The sequence below is a fragment of the Lissotriton vulgaris genome, chromosome 11 (genome assembly GCF_964263255.1).
Source record: "Lissotriton vulgaris chromosome 11, aLisVul1.2, whole genome shotgun sequence".
Lineage (NCBI taxonomy): Eukaryota > Metazoa > Chordata > Amphibia > Caudata > Salamandridae > Lissotriton > Lissotriton vulgaris.
The window spans coordinates 1,074,166,520-1,074,181,676 of NC_141699.1; the positions used below are offsets into that span (position 1 = coordinate 1,074,166,520).

The window sequence follows — 15,157 nt, forward strand, 5'->3', positions numbered from 1 at the left end:
CCCTTTTCTAAATCGTTTTTGGCCACTATAGGTGTTGCAGGGTATACTCAGACATGAGTCCCTTTCTCACTGCTCCATCAGGATTCAAGCAAGCCGGGCCGAAGAAGGCTGAAATGCCAGAAACCGGTCCCCGGTAGCTTGTCTCCTTTCTGGTGAAGAATTGGCTTGGTAGTTTAGTCTGCCCTGTTCCCATGATGCACTGGGCCAGGGACAGACTGATTTGCATATAGCCAGGTTCTGAGCTGGGATGGGGCAGTGAGATAAATAACGGTGATGGATCAAGCCCTGATCTTTGGACTGGGTAAGAGTGGTCTGTTTAACTCAGACACTCTGTTCATCACCACCCCCTTTTCTAAATCGTTTTTGGCCACTATAGGTGTGGCAGGGTATACTCAGACATGAGTCCCTTTCTCACTGCTCCATCAGGATTCAAGCAAGCCGGGCCGAAGAAGGCTGAAATGCCAGAAACCGGTCCCCGGTAGCTTGTCTCCTTTCTGGTGAAGAATTGGCTTGGTAGTTTAGTCTGACCTGTTCCCATGATGCACTGGGCCAGGGACAGACTGATTTGCATATAGCCAGGTTCTGAGCTGGGATGGGGCAGTGAGATAAATAACGGTGATGGATCAAGCCCTGATCTTTGGACTGGGTAAGAGTGGTCTGTTTAACTCAGACACTCTGTTCATCACCACCCCCTTTTCTAAATCGTTTTTGGCCACTATAGGGGTGGCAGGGTATACTCAGACATGAGTCCCTTTCTCACTGCTCCATCAGGATTCAAGCAAGCCGGGCCGAAGAAGGATGAAATGCCAGAAACCGGTCCCCGGTAGCTTGTCTCCTTTCTGGTGAAGAATTGGCTTGGTAGTTTAGTCTGCCCTGTTCCCATGATGCACTGGGCCAGGGACAGACTGATTTGCATATAGCCAGGTTCTGAGCTGGGATGGGGCAGTGAGATAAATAACGGTGATGGATCAAGCCCTGATCTTTGGACTGGGTAAGAGTGGTCTGTTTAACTCAGACACTATGTTCATCACCACCCCCTTTTCTAAATCGTTTTTGGCCACTATAGGTGTGGCAGGGTATACTCAGACATGAGTCCCTTTCTCACTGCTCCATCAGGATTCAAGCAAGCCGGGCCGAAGAAGGCTGAAATGCCAGAAACCGGTCCCCGGTAGCTTGTCTCCTTTCTGGTGAAGAATTGGCTTGGTAGTTTAGTCTGCCCTGTTCCCATGATGCACTGGGCCAGGGACAGACTGATTTGCATATAGCCAGGTTCTGAGCTGGGATGGGGCAGTGAGATAAATAACGGTGATGGATCAAGCCCTGATCTTTGGACTGGGTAAGAGTGGTCTGTTTAACTCAGACACTCTGTTCATCACCACCCCCTTTTCTAAATCGAATGGAGAAATCCAGCGCATCACCTAAACTGCGTGAGGATCAGCAGCGTGTTGTTCAGCTCTACCCCACATCTGTTAATGCAAAGTTACTTTTGTTCAGCTGGCCTAAGTGGTACATGTCTCCCGCCCTTGATGTTTGATACCCAACTTACAACGCAGCCACGGAGACTATTCATGATCTGTCTTTACTGTGACTTATTTGGTGTATGTGAGCTGGTTGGGTATTTATTATGTATGAAGAGTGAGTGAGAGTGTTTGGTATGTCAGGTTAGTATTCAAGTAGGGTCATAATTGAGGGGATAGGTGATAATAATGAAATTATGAAATTATTGTTTGCAATGAGAAAACAAAATATATATTAACCTGTCACAACTGATGAAATTGCTGTAAAAGAAGAATCATGTGAAACATCTTTTTTACAAATAAAATGTCAATCTGTTATTGTTTGTATGTGAACATAAATGAAAGAAAAAAGCATGGAATAATGTAATAAAAAAAATAATAAAAGGTTATTGATATTGCAGTTTGTATTGTGGATAGTCCTGTGGACCTGGTGTCAGCCTACATTAAAGCAATACAGTTCGTGTGTGATGTTTTTGTGATTTTTCTTTGGTTGTTCCCCCTTCTCCCAGAGCTCAAAATAACTCTTGGAGGTACCTTGGACAATGATGACATGTTTTTGACCCACACTCCATTGCGGTCGGCCTGAACTCTCGACTTTGTTCCGGTCCAGCACCAACAATGAACTCTTTAGTCGCTATTTGCTTTTGCATTTATTCTTCAAAAATTCATATCTTGACTTATACATATTGGATTTTTGTTGTTTTGGCCTTGTTTCACTTATAAAATCATACTTTATTTTTCTAAATTGTTGTGGATTTTTTTGGTGGTATTTACACTCTTTTATTGTTTAAGTGTTGCACTAACACTTTACACATTGCCACTTAAGTAAAGCCTGACTGCTCTGTGCCTAGCTTCCAGAGAGTGAGCACAGGATAATTTAGGTTGAGTAGTAACTTACCCTGACTAGGATTGTGGTTCCTGCTTGGACAGGGTGCAAGCGCTGTAAACAGAAACCCCATATATAATAATTGCCTTTTATTTAAATTAATTAAATATTCATTATTTCAAATGTTCGTTTGGGAGTTGAACGTCTGTCTTAATCTTTCCCGACTCAATAACTCATGCAGTCATCTAAGGGAGTTTAGCAATGCTCATTTAGAGTTAGCTGGGAAGATGACCATTGAGTCATATAATCTCTGGGGAATGACAATACGGAATTCTTAGAGGTAATACGTGATGAATATAAATAGGCACATCAAAACTAAGGCTGTGAGGATTACACAGGACCCACAATATTGCACTTTACTTCATGGAGTTCTGCTCATGGGCTACTACTGTACTGGCGGGAGCTGCACACCTCAACACTAGAGTGTAAAAGGTTGTGAGTAGCAGTGCATCTTAAGCACAAGAGATATTTTACACAATTGTTGAGCTTTTTCACAGCAGATCGGCTTCTCAGTGCCAAATGTTCCAAAGTTCTCATGCATTTTGTGATATAGTGTTATTTCTGCGTTGATGCTTTGCGTTTTGCTCGAAGGCTGCTTGGTCAATTAATGGTGCTGGCATTCTGCAGTACAGTCCTTCTGTAGCAGAAGGGAATGACATATTCAGCATCACAGTGTGATGTTCCAAAAGGATGCGTTATTGTTATGTTCAACAACACTGCTTGATGTTCTAAAATTTAAAAAGAACAATTGATGGACATAATGCAGAACAATCTTATACATTCACTCCAGGACAGAGATATGGGCCTAAATCCATAGTTTTTTTTGCTCAGCATGCCATTCCAGTTTGGACCCAGCCATATGCAAATCAGCCTTGAACCTGCACCCAATAGGAACAGTCCAGACCGAGCTGCCAGGCCAGCTCCTGGATTGGCAGATCGGGCAGGACTGTTACCATAAGGAACAGGGTCAAGACTGATTTGCATATGGCTGGGTCAAAACTGGGGTGGTGTGGTGAGCAAAAGAATGATGGATTAACCCAGATCCGTGTGACTGGGGGTGAATGTTTGCATTGTCCAGCATTCTGCCCATCAATTGTTTCTTTTATGTATATTGCCCTAAGTGGAAAGGGTATGCCCAGACGTGGGTCCAGTGCTCACTACACCACTGGATTTAAGCTAGCCTGGCTGTAGAAGAGTTATGCCCTGAAACCGGTCCCACAATGCTTGTTTCCGGTCCAGGGAAAACCTAGCTTGGCAGTTCGGGCTAGAATGTTCCCACAAGAAAGAGAGTCCAAACATGGATGGTGTGGTGAGCAAAAGAATGATGGATGAAACCCAGATCTTTGTCACTGGGAGTGAATGTTTGCATTGTCCAGCATTCCATCCATCAATTGTTTCATTTGCGTATGTTGCCCTAAGTGGGAAGGGTGTGCCCAGACGTGGGTCCTGTGCTCATTATATCACTGGATTCAAGCTAGACTGGCTGATGAAGGGTGATGCCCTGAAACCAATCCTAAGATGCTTTTTTCCGGTCCAGGGAGGACCTGGCTTGGCAGTTCGGGCTGGACTGTTCCCATAAGGAACAGGGTCAATACTGATTTGCATATGGCTGGGTCCAAACTGGGGTGGTGTGGTGAGCAAAAGAATGATGTATTAAACACAGATCCTTGTGGCTGGGGGTGAATGTCTGCATTGTCCAGCATTCTGTCCATCAAGTGGTTTTTTTGCGTTTGTTGCCCTAAGTGGGAAGAGTAGGCCCAGACGTGGATCCCGGCTCACTACACCACTGGATTCAAGCTAGCCTGGCTGATGTAGGGTGATGTCCTGAAACCGATTCCAGGATGCTTGTTTCCGGTCCATGGAGGACCTGGCTTGAACGTTTGGGCTGGACTGTTCCCATAAGGCACAGGGTCAAGACTGATTTGCATATGGCTGGGTCCAAACTGGGGTGGTGTGGTGAGCAAAAGAATGATGGATTAAACCCAGATCCTTGTGACTGGGGGTGAATGTTTGTATTCTCCAGCATTCCGTCCATCAATTGTTTCCTTTGCATATGTTGCCCTAAGTGGGAAGGGTATGCCTAGACGTGGGTTCCATGCTCACTTCACCACTGGATTCAAGCTAGCCTGGCTGATGTAGGGTGATGCCCTGAAATGGGTCCCAGGATGCTTGTTTCCAGTCCAGGGAGGACCTGGTTTGGCAGTTCGGGCTGGACTCTTCCTATAAGGAACAGGGCCAAGACTGATTTGCAAATGGCTGGGTCAAAACTGGGGTGGTGTGGTGAGCAAAAGAATGATGGATTAAACCCATATCCTTGTGACCGGGGGTGAATGTTTGCATTGTCCATCATTCCATCCATAAATTGTTTATTTTGCCTATGTTGCCCTAAGTGGGAAAGGTATGCCCCGACGTGGGTCCCGTGCTCACTACACACCTGGATTCAAGCTAGCATAGCTGATGAAGGGTGATGCCCTGAAACGGATCCCAGGATGCTTGTTTCCAGTCCAGGGAGGACCTGGCTTGGCAGCTTGGGCTGGACTGTCCCCATATGGAACAGGGTCAAGACTGATTTGCATATGGCTGGGTCCAAAATGGGGTGGTGTGGTGAGCAAAAGAATGATGGATTAAACCCAGATCCTTGTGGCTGGGGGTGAATGTTTGCATTGTCCAGCGTTCCCATATCAATTGTTTCCTTTCCTTATGATGTTCCAAAATGTCATGACATATTCAGCAACACTACGTGGTGTTCTAAAACGGTCTGACATATTCAGCAACACTACGTAATATTTTAAAAGGGCACAAGATATTTGTTCCTTATACTCAGTTGCTGTGGTGTGCCTTCAGCCAAAGAGAGGGCTGCACTGAAAGATCTTTCACCAAGCTCCCCCAAGAGGCCACAGGCTACACATAACAAGTGAAAGGGCACAAGGCACATGCACAGCGTACAAGTGCGACCAGATAAAGAGAAGAGGGATGGACTGCAGCCCCGCTGCGAGAGATGGTACTTGCATAACATACGCATGAAAATGATAGAGAGACAAGAACTCCAAACATAGCATCTCTCAATGTGTAGTTATTGAAGGTAGGGGTAGTAGTGCCAGAAAACTACACTGATCGGTGGATGCCAGAGTTTTTTTTCCAACTGCGTGCTTCAAGCGTAGCAAGGAGTAGCAAAACTCTGTGACCTCCACTGGCAGAAAGAAATTCACTGCGCATCCCTAATCCTAAAAGGATACTCATTAAAAGGGACTCCAATATCCTTGAGAAACCAGGTAGAGCACCTCAGGAAATATAGATCAATATGTTCACTATGACCTCCTTTTTAAAGGTCATCTGTTTGATGTGTTTAGACCTTTGGCAGCTCCAGCTGGCTTGTTGGACAATATTTTTTAAAGAATACCCTTACCCATACCTCTGATACACAGCAAGTAAGAGTGTAGAGATGGGTAAGAGTTGATTTACCTAAATTATGGCAAGATAATCACTGTCAGGATTCTTTGGGTTATATGGTGTTCAATTAATCAACATGTGGGAAAGTTGAACTCAACAGTAGAAAATGCATTTGATTTGAAGGCATTTCTTAGTAACATCCCACTCAAGTTTAATTTTTGGACACACATTGTTGATTTCTTCAACACACAGTTCAGTAGTTGCCCGCCTCTCTGTCCTTAACTCAGATAAGCAGCGTCTAACAAAAGGTTTTCAATGTACATTTCATACTCTATTTCATGTGTGAGGTGTGTCTTGAAAGTAACCAATGGTGAAATTTGTAATCCATGCCACCACACCACATAGAAATGCTGATGAATATGATCCTTTCATGGTATGAACTCTGCAATTATTTTCTTCCTATCCTACCTTACAATGCTAGTAAATTTACTTTCCTCGTCGCTAGATCCCACAAGTGTCAGTAACAATGTTAGTGTGTTTGCACCTTGCCTGATGTAGTGGCGTAATGAAACTTGAGGAGGCCCCCCTGCAAACTACATGGAGGGGGCCCCCCTTCCATCCTCTGGGCCGGCCTAGAGCTCTCAGGCCAGTGACCCTCCATATTGCATGCAGGGGATGCGGGGCTATTGTTACGCCACTGTCACCAATCCAGCCGTTATAAGTAACACCTGATGGTGGAGTCAAAGGTTGGGGTTAGTCTGCCAGCAGGTTGGGTGATGGTCCATTCATTACAGGGTCCCTGCCATCAGTACGCCGGGAAGTTTGCCCAATTTTAGGTGGGTTTTCTGATGCAGACTCCTGTCATGATATACAACATCAGTTTTGGCAAAAGTGCATCCACTGCTCCTTCTCGTTTCCGTTTTAAAACATTAGAAAATGCAACAATGCAGTATTTCAAAAGCAGATGTAACTACAAAGAGCAGATTTTGATAATAAATTTGTATTAGTAGACAATAGCAATCTTAACCCCTTCCGTGCTGCGAACATTCAGTGGCCGTCGCGTGCACCACCTCGGTAGTGTTGCACACGTCCGCTGAAAGTTCCGGCCCTGCCCACGCAATAGAACGTTCCGCACTGGGGTGGAACGTTTGGCGCAGCAGAGGGGTTAAGAGGCATTGCATAGCTGCATACACACTTTGACCCCAATTCCATCACAGTCTCTCTCTCTCTCTCTCTCTCTGTCAGTCAGTCTCTCTCTCTCTCAGTCAGTCAGTCTATCTCTCTCTGTCATTCAGTCTCTCTCAGTCAGTCAGTCTCTGTCAGTCAGTCAGTCTGTCAAGCAGTCAGTCTGTCAGTCTCTCTCTCTCTGTCAGTCAGTCGGTCTCTCTCTCTCTGGCAGTCTCTATATCTCTCTCTTTCTGTCAGTCTCTCTCTCTCTCAATCAGTCAGTCTTTCTCAGTCAGTTTCTCAGCCAGTCAGTTTCTCGGTCAGTCAGTATTTAGTCTCTGAGTCAGTCAATCTCTACTGTCTCTCCACTCTATCTCTCTCTCTATTCTATCTCTCAACTCTTTCCTCTCTATCTAAACTGTCTCTCTCTCCACTGTCTCTCTCACCACTGTCTCTCTCTCCACTTTCTTTCTCTCTCCTCTCTCTCTCTCTCTCTCCTTTCAATGTCTGCCTTCACTCTCTCTCTCTCCACTCTCTCTCCACTGTCTCCCTCCCTTCTCTTTCTCTACTCTCTCTCCACTCTCACTCTCTCTCCACTCTCTCCTCTCTCCTCTCTCTTTCCTCTCTCTATCCACTCTCTCTCCACTCTCTCTCCACTCTCTCTCTACTCTTTCTCCACTTTCTCCACTCTCTCTCTCCACTCTCTCTCTCTCTCCACTCCCTCTCTACTCTCTCTCCACCCTCTCTCTCTCCAATCTCTCCACTCTCTCTCCACTCTCACCACTTTCTCTCTCTCTCAACTGTCTCTCACACTCTCTCTCTCCACTCTCTCTCTCCCCACTGTCTCTCCACACTCTCTCCACTCTCTCACTCTCAACTGTCTATCTCCCCTCTCTACCCCTATTCTCTATCCACTCTCTCTCTCCACTGTCTCTCTCCACTGTCTCTCTCAGCTGTCTCTCCACTGTCTCTCCACTCTCTCTACTTTCTCTCCACTCTCTCTCACTCTCTCTCCACTCACTCTCCACTCTCTCTCCACTCTCTCTCTTCACTCTCTCTATCTACTCTCTCTCCACTCTCTCCCTCCACTCTCTCTCTACTCTCTCTCCTCTCTCTCTCTACTCTCTCTCTCTACTGTCTCCACTCTCTCTCCACTCTCTCCCTCCACTATTTCTCTCCACTCTCTCTCCACTGTCTCTCTCTCCACTCTCTCTTTCCACCCGCTCTCTAATCTCATCTCTCTCTTTCTCTCCACTGTCTCTCTCCACTCTCTCTCTCACTCCACTCTCTCTCCACTCTCTCCCACTCTCTCTCACAAAGTAGTGTGCGTTGCCAAGGGCGTCCGCAGAAATGTTTCCGGGGGGGGGGGGGGATTTTTAACTTCATCACCATCCCCCTTGCACCCATCTGTCTTGCACCCTTCTCGCCCTCCCCCTTGCACCCTTCTCCCCCTCCCTCTTGCACCCTCTCCCCCTCCACCTTGCACCCTTTTATACCTTGCACCATTCTCCCCTCTGTCTTGAACCATTCTCCCCTCTGCCTTGCACCCTCCACCCCTCTGCCTTGCACCCTTCTCCCCTCTGCCTTGCACCCTTCTCCTCTCTGCCTGGCATCCTTCTCCTCTGTGCCTTGCACCCTTCTCCCCTCTGCCTTGCACCCTTCTCCCCTCCGCCTTGCACCCTTCTCCACTCCCCCTTGCACCCTTTTCCCCTCTGCCTTGCACCCTTCTCCCCTCCGTCTTGTACCCTTCTCCCCCTTGCACCCTTCTCCCCTCTGCCTTGCACCCTTCTCCTCTCTGCCTTGCACCCTTCTCCCCTCTGCCTTGCACCCATCTCCTCTCTGCCTTGCACCCTTCTCCTCTCTGCCTTGCACCCTTCTCCTCTCTACCTTGCACCCTTTTCCCCTCTGTCTTGCACCCTTTTCGGCCCCCCTTGCCCCACCTGCAGACACCCTCATGGTGTGTTCTAACAAGAGTGCTTACCTGAGGGCACCCTTTTGCTGCCTCATCCCTTCTCATATGAGCTTTGCCCTGGAGAATGCTCTCTCTGGGGGGCCCCACTCCCACCCTTGTCAGTTATCTGTGCTGCCTCCTGCTCTCTGGGGCCCCCACCCCATCCTCTTTCCGGGGGCTCTGACTGAAGAGAATCAATGTATGTTGATACTTTGTTTCTCTTCAGTTAGCGGGAGGGGCAAGGAGCTCAGGGCAGGCTGCAGACAGCCTGCACCTGCTTTGGAGGGAGAGGGGCTTGCTTTAGTGCAAGCCTCTCTCACAGCTCTCACTGAAGAGCTGAGGGGGCCCGGGCCCCTTTCATTTACTCTAGAGAGTGGGGTCCCCCGAACCGCGGGGGCTGCGTGTAGGCGTGGGCGGAAAATCCGTTCCGCTCGCGGATTTTGCGGATTTTCGGGAAATCCGCAATCCGCGAGATTTGCGAATTTCCCGCAAAATCCGCAAATCCGCGAGCAGCGGATTTTGCTCGCACTGCTCGCACTGTTCGCGTGAGTTCGCGCCCCGCGAATAAGTGCAAAATTGCAGAAATACGATCTTGGCAAAACTGAAAGTAACTACTTACCAGGTTCAAAAGTTCAGGCACATCATTAGTAGCCATTTCCTGTAGTGCTTCCTGAGGGGCCCCTCCAGAGTTCAGTTGCCAGTTGAAACTATTATGTGACCCTGCTCTGAACCTCAGAATAGTTACACATATGCCACAAAGGTCCTGAATTACAGCTAAGGGAGACAAGCAGGAGCCAGGCTGGAAGTTAAAATCCATTAATCAGCCCCTAATTCATTATTGTCAGTTGGGGCAGGGCAGGTGTTGTAACTAATTTTGCAACAATGAAAGCACTTAGCAAGTGCAAAAGATCACTAATCAGGGCGCACTAAGGAAGCAGGTGCCAGCTAAAAAAATATTCTGTGACACATTAATCAGCCCCAAATTAATTCAGGTCACTTGAGGCAGGGAAGGTGTGCTTTGCTTTGCCGAAAATAATGTACACTGGACAACCAGAGGGTGTAGTGATGAAACAGAGGGTGGCATGGGTGGGCCAGAGGGTGGCATGAGTAGTCAGAGAGTGGCAGTGGTGACAGAGAGTGGCAGTGATGAAGAAGAGTGTCCCAAACAGGCTGGACACGTAGAAACAACAAGTTCGCAAAACTTGCGACCCGACAGGTAAGTTCGCAAATTGCGAAATTGTAAAAACCCTCGCGAACTGGCAGAAACACGGGCGAACACAAAAAAAAAAAAATCCGCAAATTCGCGGGAATTCGCGGATTTTGCGGATTGCGAATCCGCAAATCCGCAAAATTCGCGGATTGCCAATCCGCAAAATCCGCTCATGCTTAGCTGCGTGGGCGTTTGCTACGCCCCTGGCCTGATGGTAAACTTTATATTCAATGTTATGTATTTTGACTCCCAATAAAACACTACCTATACACTGCCTGATGATAACTATACACTGACTGCTTCACATTTCATCTCTCAATGCTAGTCAATAGGTCTCTCAATGCTGGTGCATAAGTACCTTCTCAATGTTGAATCCCTGCAAAGAGGTCTCCTTCACAGTCTGCCTAAAAAGACCAATAGGTACAATGCTGCTCTTGCGCTGTATCTCATGGATCACGGCATTGGTGTAGGGAAGCCTCTTTCGATCCTCATAGTTAATGATCTGGGACTCTCCAAGGACATCATCCAGCTCCTTCTGGACATTTTCTGGAGAGAGATATTTACACAAATCAGGGAACTGGTGACATTCTAGCACACTAATGTCTACAGATGAGATAGTTGACAATGCAAGCCTATCCGTTTCCTCAACCCATCCCTATTCAGACCAGCTGAGTTGAGCTGAACTCACTGCAACTCCAATCTATTCAGTTCAATTCAAACCACCAAACCTAATGACATACAAAAAAATCCTCCAACAAGTGTAGATAATATGCTCTTTTATTTTAATTAAAGAAAAGACCGGAATTCCAGCAGCAAATTCATTTATAACAATGCTGTGAGGATTAACCACATCAATGCTTGCACTGCCACTTTTGAAGGTTCTTTTTATACAGAGTAATTAAAAGAGAAAAAAGACTGTGGTACAAACTCTGAAAACTAACCATATTACAAAATATAATTATTTGATATTAAGAATGCATTTGTGCATACGGATAATTGCTAATACAGTTGAACTCTCAATTTCTAAAAATAAGCATGAACTCTAAATTAATCTTCTTTCAAACTCACTAATAAATCAATAAACTATCAGTATTCACCTGTATTACATCACCAAGCCTCAGTAGGTTTACTTTTAAACATATTGACCAGCAATGCTCAACAGTATTAACAAGCTCATTGTTAGACCTGATAATCTTCGAATAGTGCTTTCCTAACATTTTTGCTGTTTCCTTCTGAGTTTTGTTAATTATCTTGCAGTGGGCTTAGGGCTTTGGGCACTTTCCCCCTGTAAATGCAGTGCGAAAGTGGGCATACCCTTCCTATTTATGGTAGGAAGTGGTGCTTACATGGTGTTTTCAAACGTGTGTCCGTCCTGCATTTGCAAGCCGGCGTGTGCACTCACATGGATCATGCTTTTAAACATGTGTCTAAACCTGCCATGGAACGTTTGTGATGGTGCCATTGCGTTTGTACTCAGTCTGATCTCTCGAAAGCATGGGCCATCGTAAGGGGATATTTCACTTGTAAACTAAGTGGAAGGTGAAGGACCAGGCAGGTGCACAGATGTGTTCCCCCCCCCAGGTAGCAGGGAATACCCATGCAGGATTCTCTAACTATGAGGCTTGCTCTTCCCATAGGTTAGCATGGGAAGTGGATGATAGTACTTCAAGCTGCAATAGTGGATTGCAGTGGTGCAGCCTCAGGATGTTTCCTATCAATGGATTTGCAATGTCAACCTCTTTCCAGTGATAAGGATGAGCTTGGCATAACTCGCTTAGAAACACCACTTACAGAATTGAGGACATTTCTATGCTCTGAAACTCTTTGTCTGCCATGGTGCCTGGTGCCAGTCAACAGCGGAGGCCTAGGGAGCACATCTAGGCATTTCCCAGTGACAGCCATGAACCATTGTCCATGCAGTTGAAATGGCCCACCTCTGCCATTTGCTGGCCTGGTGCAATAGATGGGAGGCAGAGGTTGTGACACTTGGGCCCAATTCACAGAACTAACTTAAGACAAAATCCTAAACTTACTACTTTTGGTATTCACAGAAGTTAGGATTTTGTCTTAAGACAAACTTAAGACAGACTTAGGACAAAATCCTAACTTCTGTGAATACCAAAAGGAGTAAGTTTAGGATTTTGTCTTAAGTTAGTTCTGTGAATCGGGCCCTTGGCCTCTGGAGCCAGATTATGGTCCCCATAAAGATGGGCATTTGCATTCCACGGTGTCATGGCAGACCGGACGGAAATTTAGAGGACACATCTGTGAGTCAATGAAATACCCTTTGAACCCCCCAACTTCGAAGGCCCAGTACAGTATAACTATGGGTGCCCCCCTCCTGAGAACCAGGACTTCGTGGTGCACACTGACAGAGGAATCTTTTGTGTAAAAGGCGGATTAATGCCATTGGAAGGGACCGTGCATTTTTCCTGAATAGTGGCTGGCCTGGGTTGACTTCCTGCTGAAGTGTGGCACTCTGAATTGTGCTCTCCAAGGACCAGTTGGCTGGTCCCTGCTCTCTCGGAGATCTCAGGGATTTCAAAGATCTCCTATGAGGGACCCACACCATCTACCAGTGACATCTGTAGAGCCGTGCCCCCCTCAAGTACCCACTGCTGAATTCCAATGGACAGCACAGCCTGAGTTTCAAACTAAGAATCGTGCCTGGAGACCGGAGTGCCTAGTACAGAGCCCCAAATGTATTGGCCACTAAGCATGAGCGGATTTTGCGGATTGGCAATCCGCAAATTTTGCGGATTTGCGGATTCGCAATCCGCAAAATCCGCGAATTCCCGCGAATTTGCGGATTTTTTTTTTTTTTGTGTTCGCCCGTGTTTCTGCCAGTTCGCGAGGGTTTTTACAATTTCGCAATTTGCGAACTTACCTGTCGGGTCGCAAGTTTTGCGAACTTGTTGTTTCTACGTGTCCAGCCTGTTTGGGACACTCTTCTTCATCACTGCCACTCTCTGTCACCACTGCCACTCTCTGACTACTCATGCCACCCTCTGGCCCACCCATGCCACCCTCTGTTTCATCACTACACCCTCTGGTTGTCCAGTGTACATTATTTTCGGCAAAGCAAAGCACACCTTCCCTGCCTCAAGTGACCTGAATTAATTTGGGGCTGATTAATGTGTCACAGAATATTTTTTTAGCTGGCACCTGCTTCCTTAGTGCGCCCTGATTAGTGATCTTTTGCACTTGCTAAGTGCTTTCATTGTTGCAAAATTAGTTACAACACCTGCCCTGCCCCAACTGACAATAATGAATTAGGGGCTGATTAATGGATTTTAACTTCCAGCCTGGCTCCTGCTTGTCTCCCTTAGCTGTAATTCAGGACCTTTGTGGCATATGTGTAACTATTCTGAGGTTCAGAGCAGGGTCACATAATAGTTTCAACTGGCAACTGAACTCTGGAGGGGCCCCTCAGGAAGCACTACAGGAAATGGCTACTAATGATGTGCCTGAACTTTTGAACCTGGTAAGTAGTTACTTTCAGTTTTGCCAAGATCGTATTTCTGCAATTTTGCACTTATTCGCGGGGCGCGAACTCACGCGAACAGTGCGAGCAGTGCGAGCAAAATCCGCTGCTCGCGGATTTGCGGATTTTGCGGGAAATTCGCAAATCTCGCGGATTGCGGATTTCCCGAAAATCCGCAAAATCCGCGAGCGGAACGGATTTTCCGCCCACGCCTATTGGCCACATCTAAAGCGAGTGGCATCTATATTGCAGGGGCCGCAACATGCATAAGCATCTTATTGTGGTGAGCTGATTCACCGGTTGTAGGATCCAAAGTGGCCTGCTTCGTCGACTGTTTTGCTTTTCCCTAGTGCAACACGCTCATTGTGGGCATTATCCGATTCACAGGTTGCAGCCCTCGGAGGTGGGAAACGTACCCAATTCAATGTCTCATTCTACCTCATGAGCTATAACTGAACTTGTGCCTGTGTGTGTGACTGGAATGGTCTGGTGCAACCTACATCAATGTGCACAGGACAGAGTGCTTCATTTCCAGGGTGGTAGAGAATTTGCATCTCTTGGTTGTGTGAACTGAATTGTCTGGTGCGACCTTGTGCCTAGATTGCCTGAGTACGTCCCTGATCAATGTGTACCGGACGTGGTGCCTCCTCAGGCCGGAGAATTCCCCCCTGCATTATTTCCCATTCTCCAAATGTTCCTTTCCTGGCCCCCATCATGGTGGCCCAACTACCCCCTCTCCACCTGGCCCCGCCCAACAACATATTGTCACCAGGTAGGAGTGAGGTTGATTGACTAGGCTGGGTGAGTGCTTCCGAAAATGTTCTGGAGCAGGTGAAGAGACTGCATGACCCACTAGTGCTTCACAGATGGGCTGGACCGGAAGGCCCTGAAAAATCCATGTTTCTACACAATTATTGCATCATCCTGCTTCAGCTTCGCAACCTGATGGTGAACTTCCTGAGTGGTGACAGAAACCCCCTTGTTTACGTCTGCCTCTCAATTCTTTTTGCTACCTATCCCTACCTGCTTTCCTGGGACCCAGGCTAAGTGTGACCTCAGCTGTGTGTAGCCTAGTATCCAGAGGGAGGGTCTGGTGATCTTCCATCCAGTGGGAATATAGAATACCTGGGGTGCGAGAACCTTGCCGAACTGGTAGTGTGTGAAGAGACCGGAAGCAAGATGGCGGTCGCATATTTGTGGCCGTAGCGGTGGAGCGTTAGGACGTGTAACAGAAGGAGCCTTATGGAGACATAATTCCATAGCCAGGAGCAACCCGACCCTGTTTCTTAAGGAAGAATTATTACCAAGGAGCAATTTGGGCAGTATGCTGATGGCGCTTTCCTGCCATGGATCTGCTAGCAGCTGCTGCGGGCTTTGGTGGTTACGATAGTGGCTCTCTCCCCGGATCGGAAACGCCTCTGGTGCTCAGGTGGGCGGAGATAGGTCCGAAGGCGGCAGCGGAGCGGAGCGGAGCGGAGCGGAGCAGAGCATAGAGAAGAGCTCACCAGCGGGTGTACCTGCCGAGGAAGTCCGAATTCGAGTCAGCCGGGTA

The 15,157-nt window shown here is 47.2% G+C and overlaps 1 protein-coding gene across 1 annotated transcript in view; it reads right to left on the reverse strand.

Annotated features, from left to right (window-relative positions):
• Positions 1–15,157, reverse strand: part of LOC147684134 (cytochrome P450 2J4-like) — a 72,394-nt gene that overhangs the window by 10,842 nt on the left and 46,395 nt on the right. Inside the window, exon 7 of the mRNA XM_086944521.1 lies at positions 10,480–10,667. Coding sequence (XP_086800647.1) covers positions 10,480–10,667 — 188 coding nt within the window. The remainder of the gene's footprint in view (positions 1–10,479; positions 10,668–15,157) is intronic.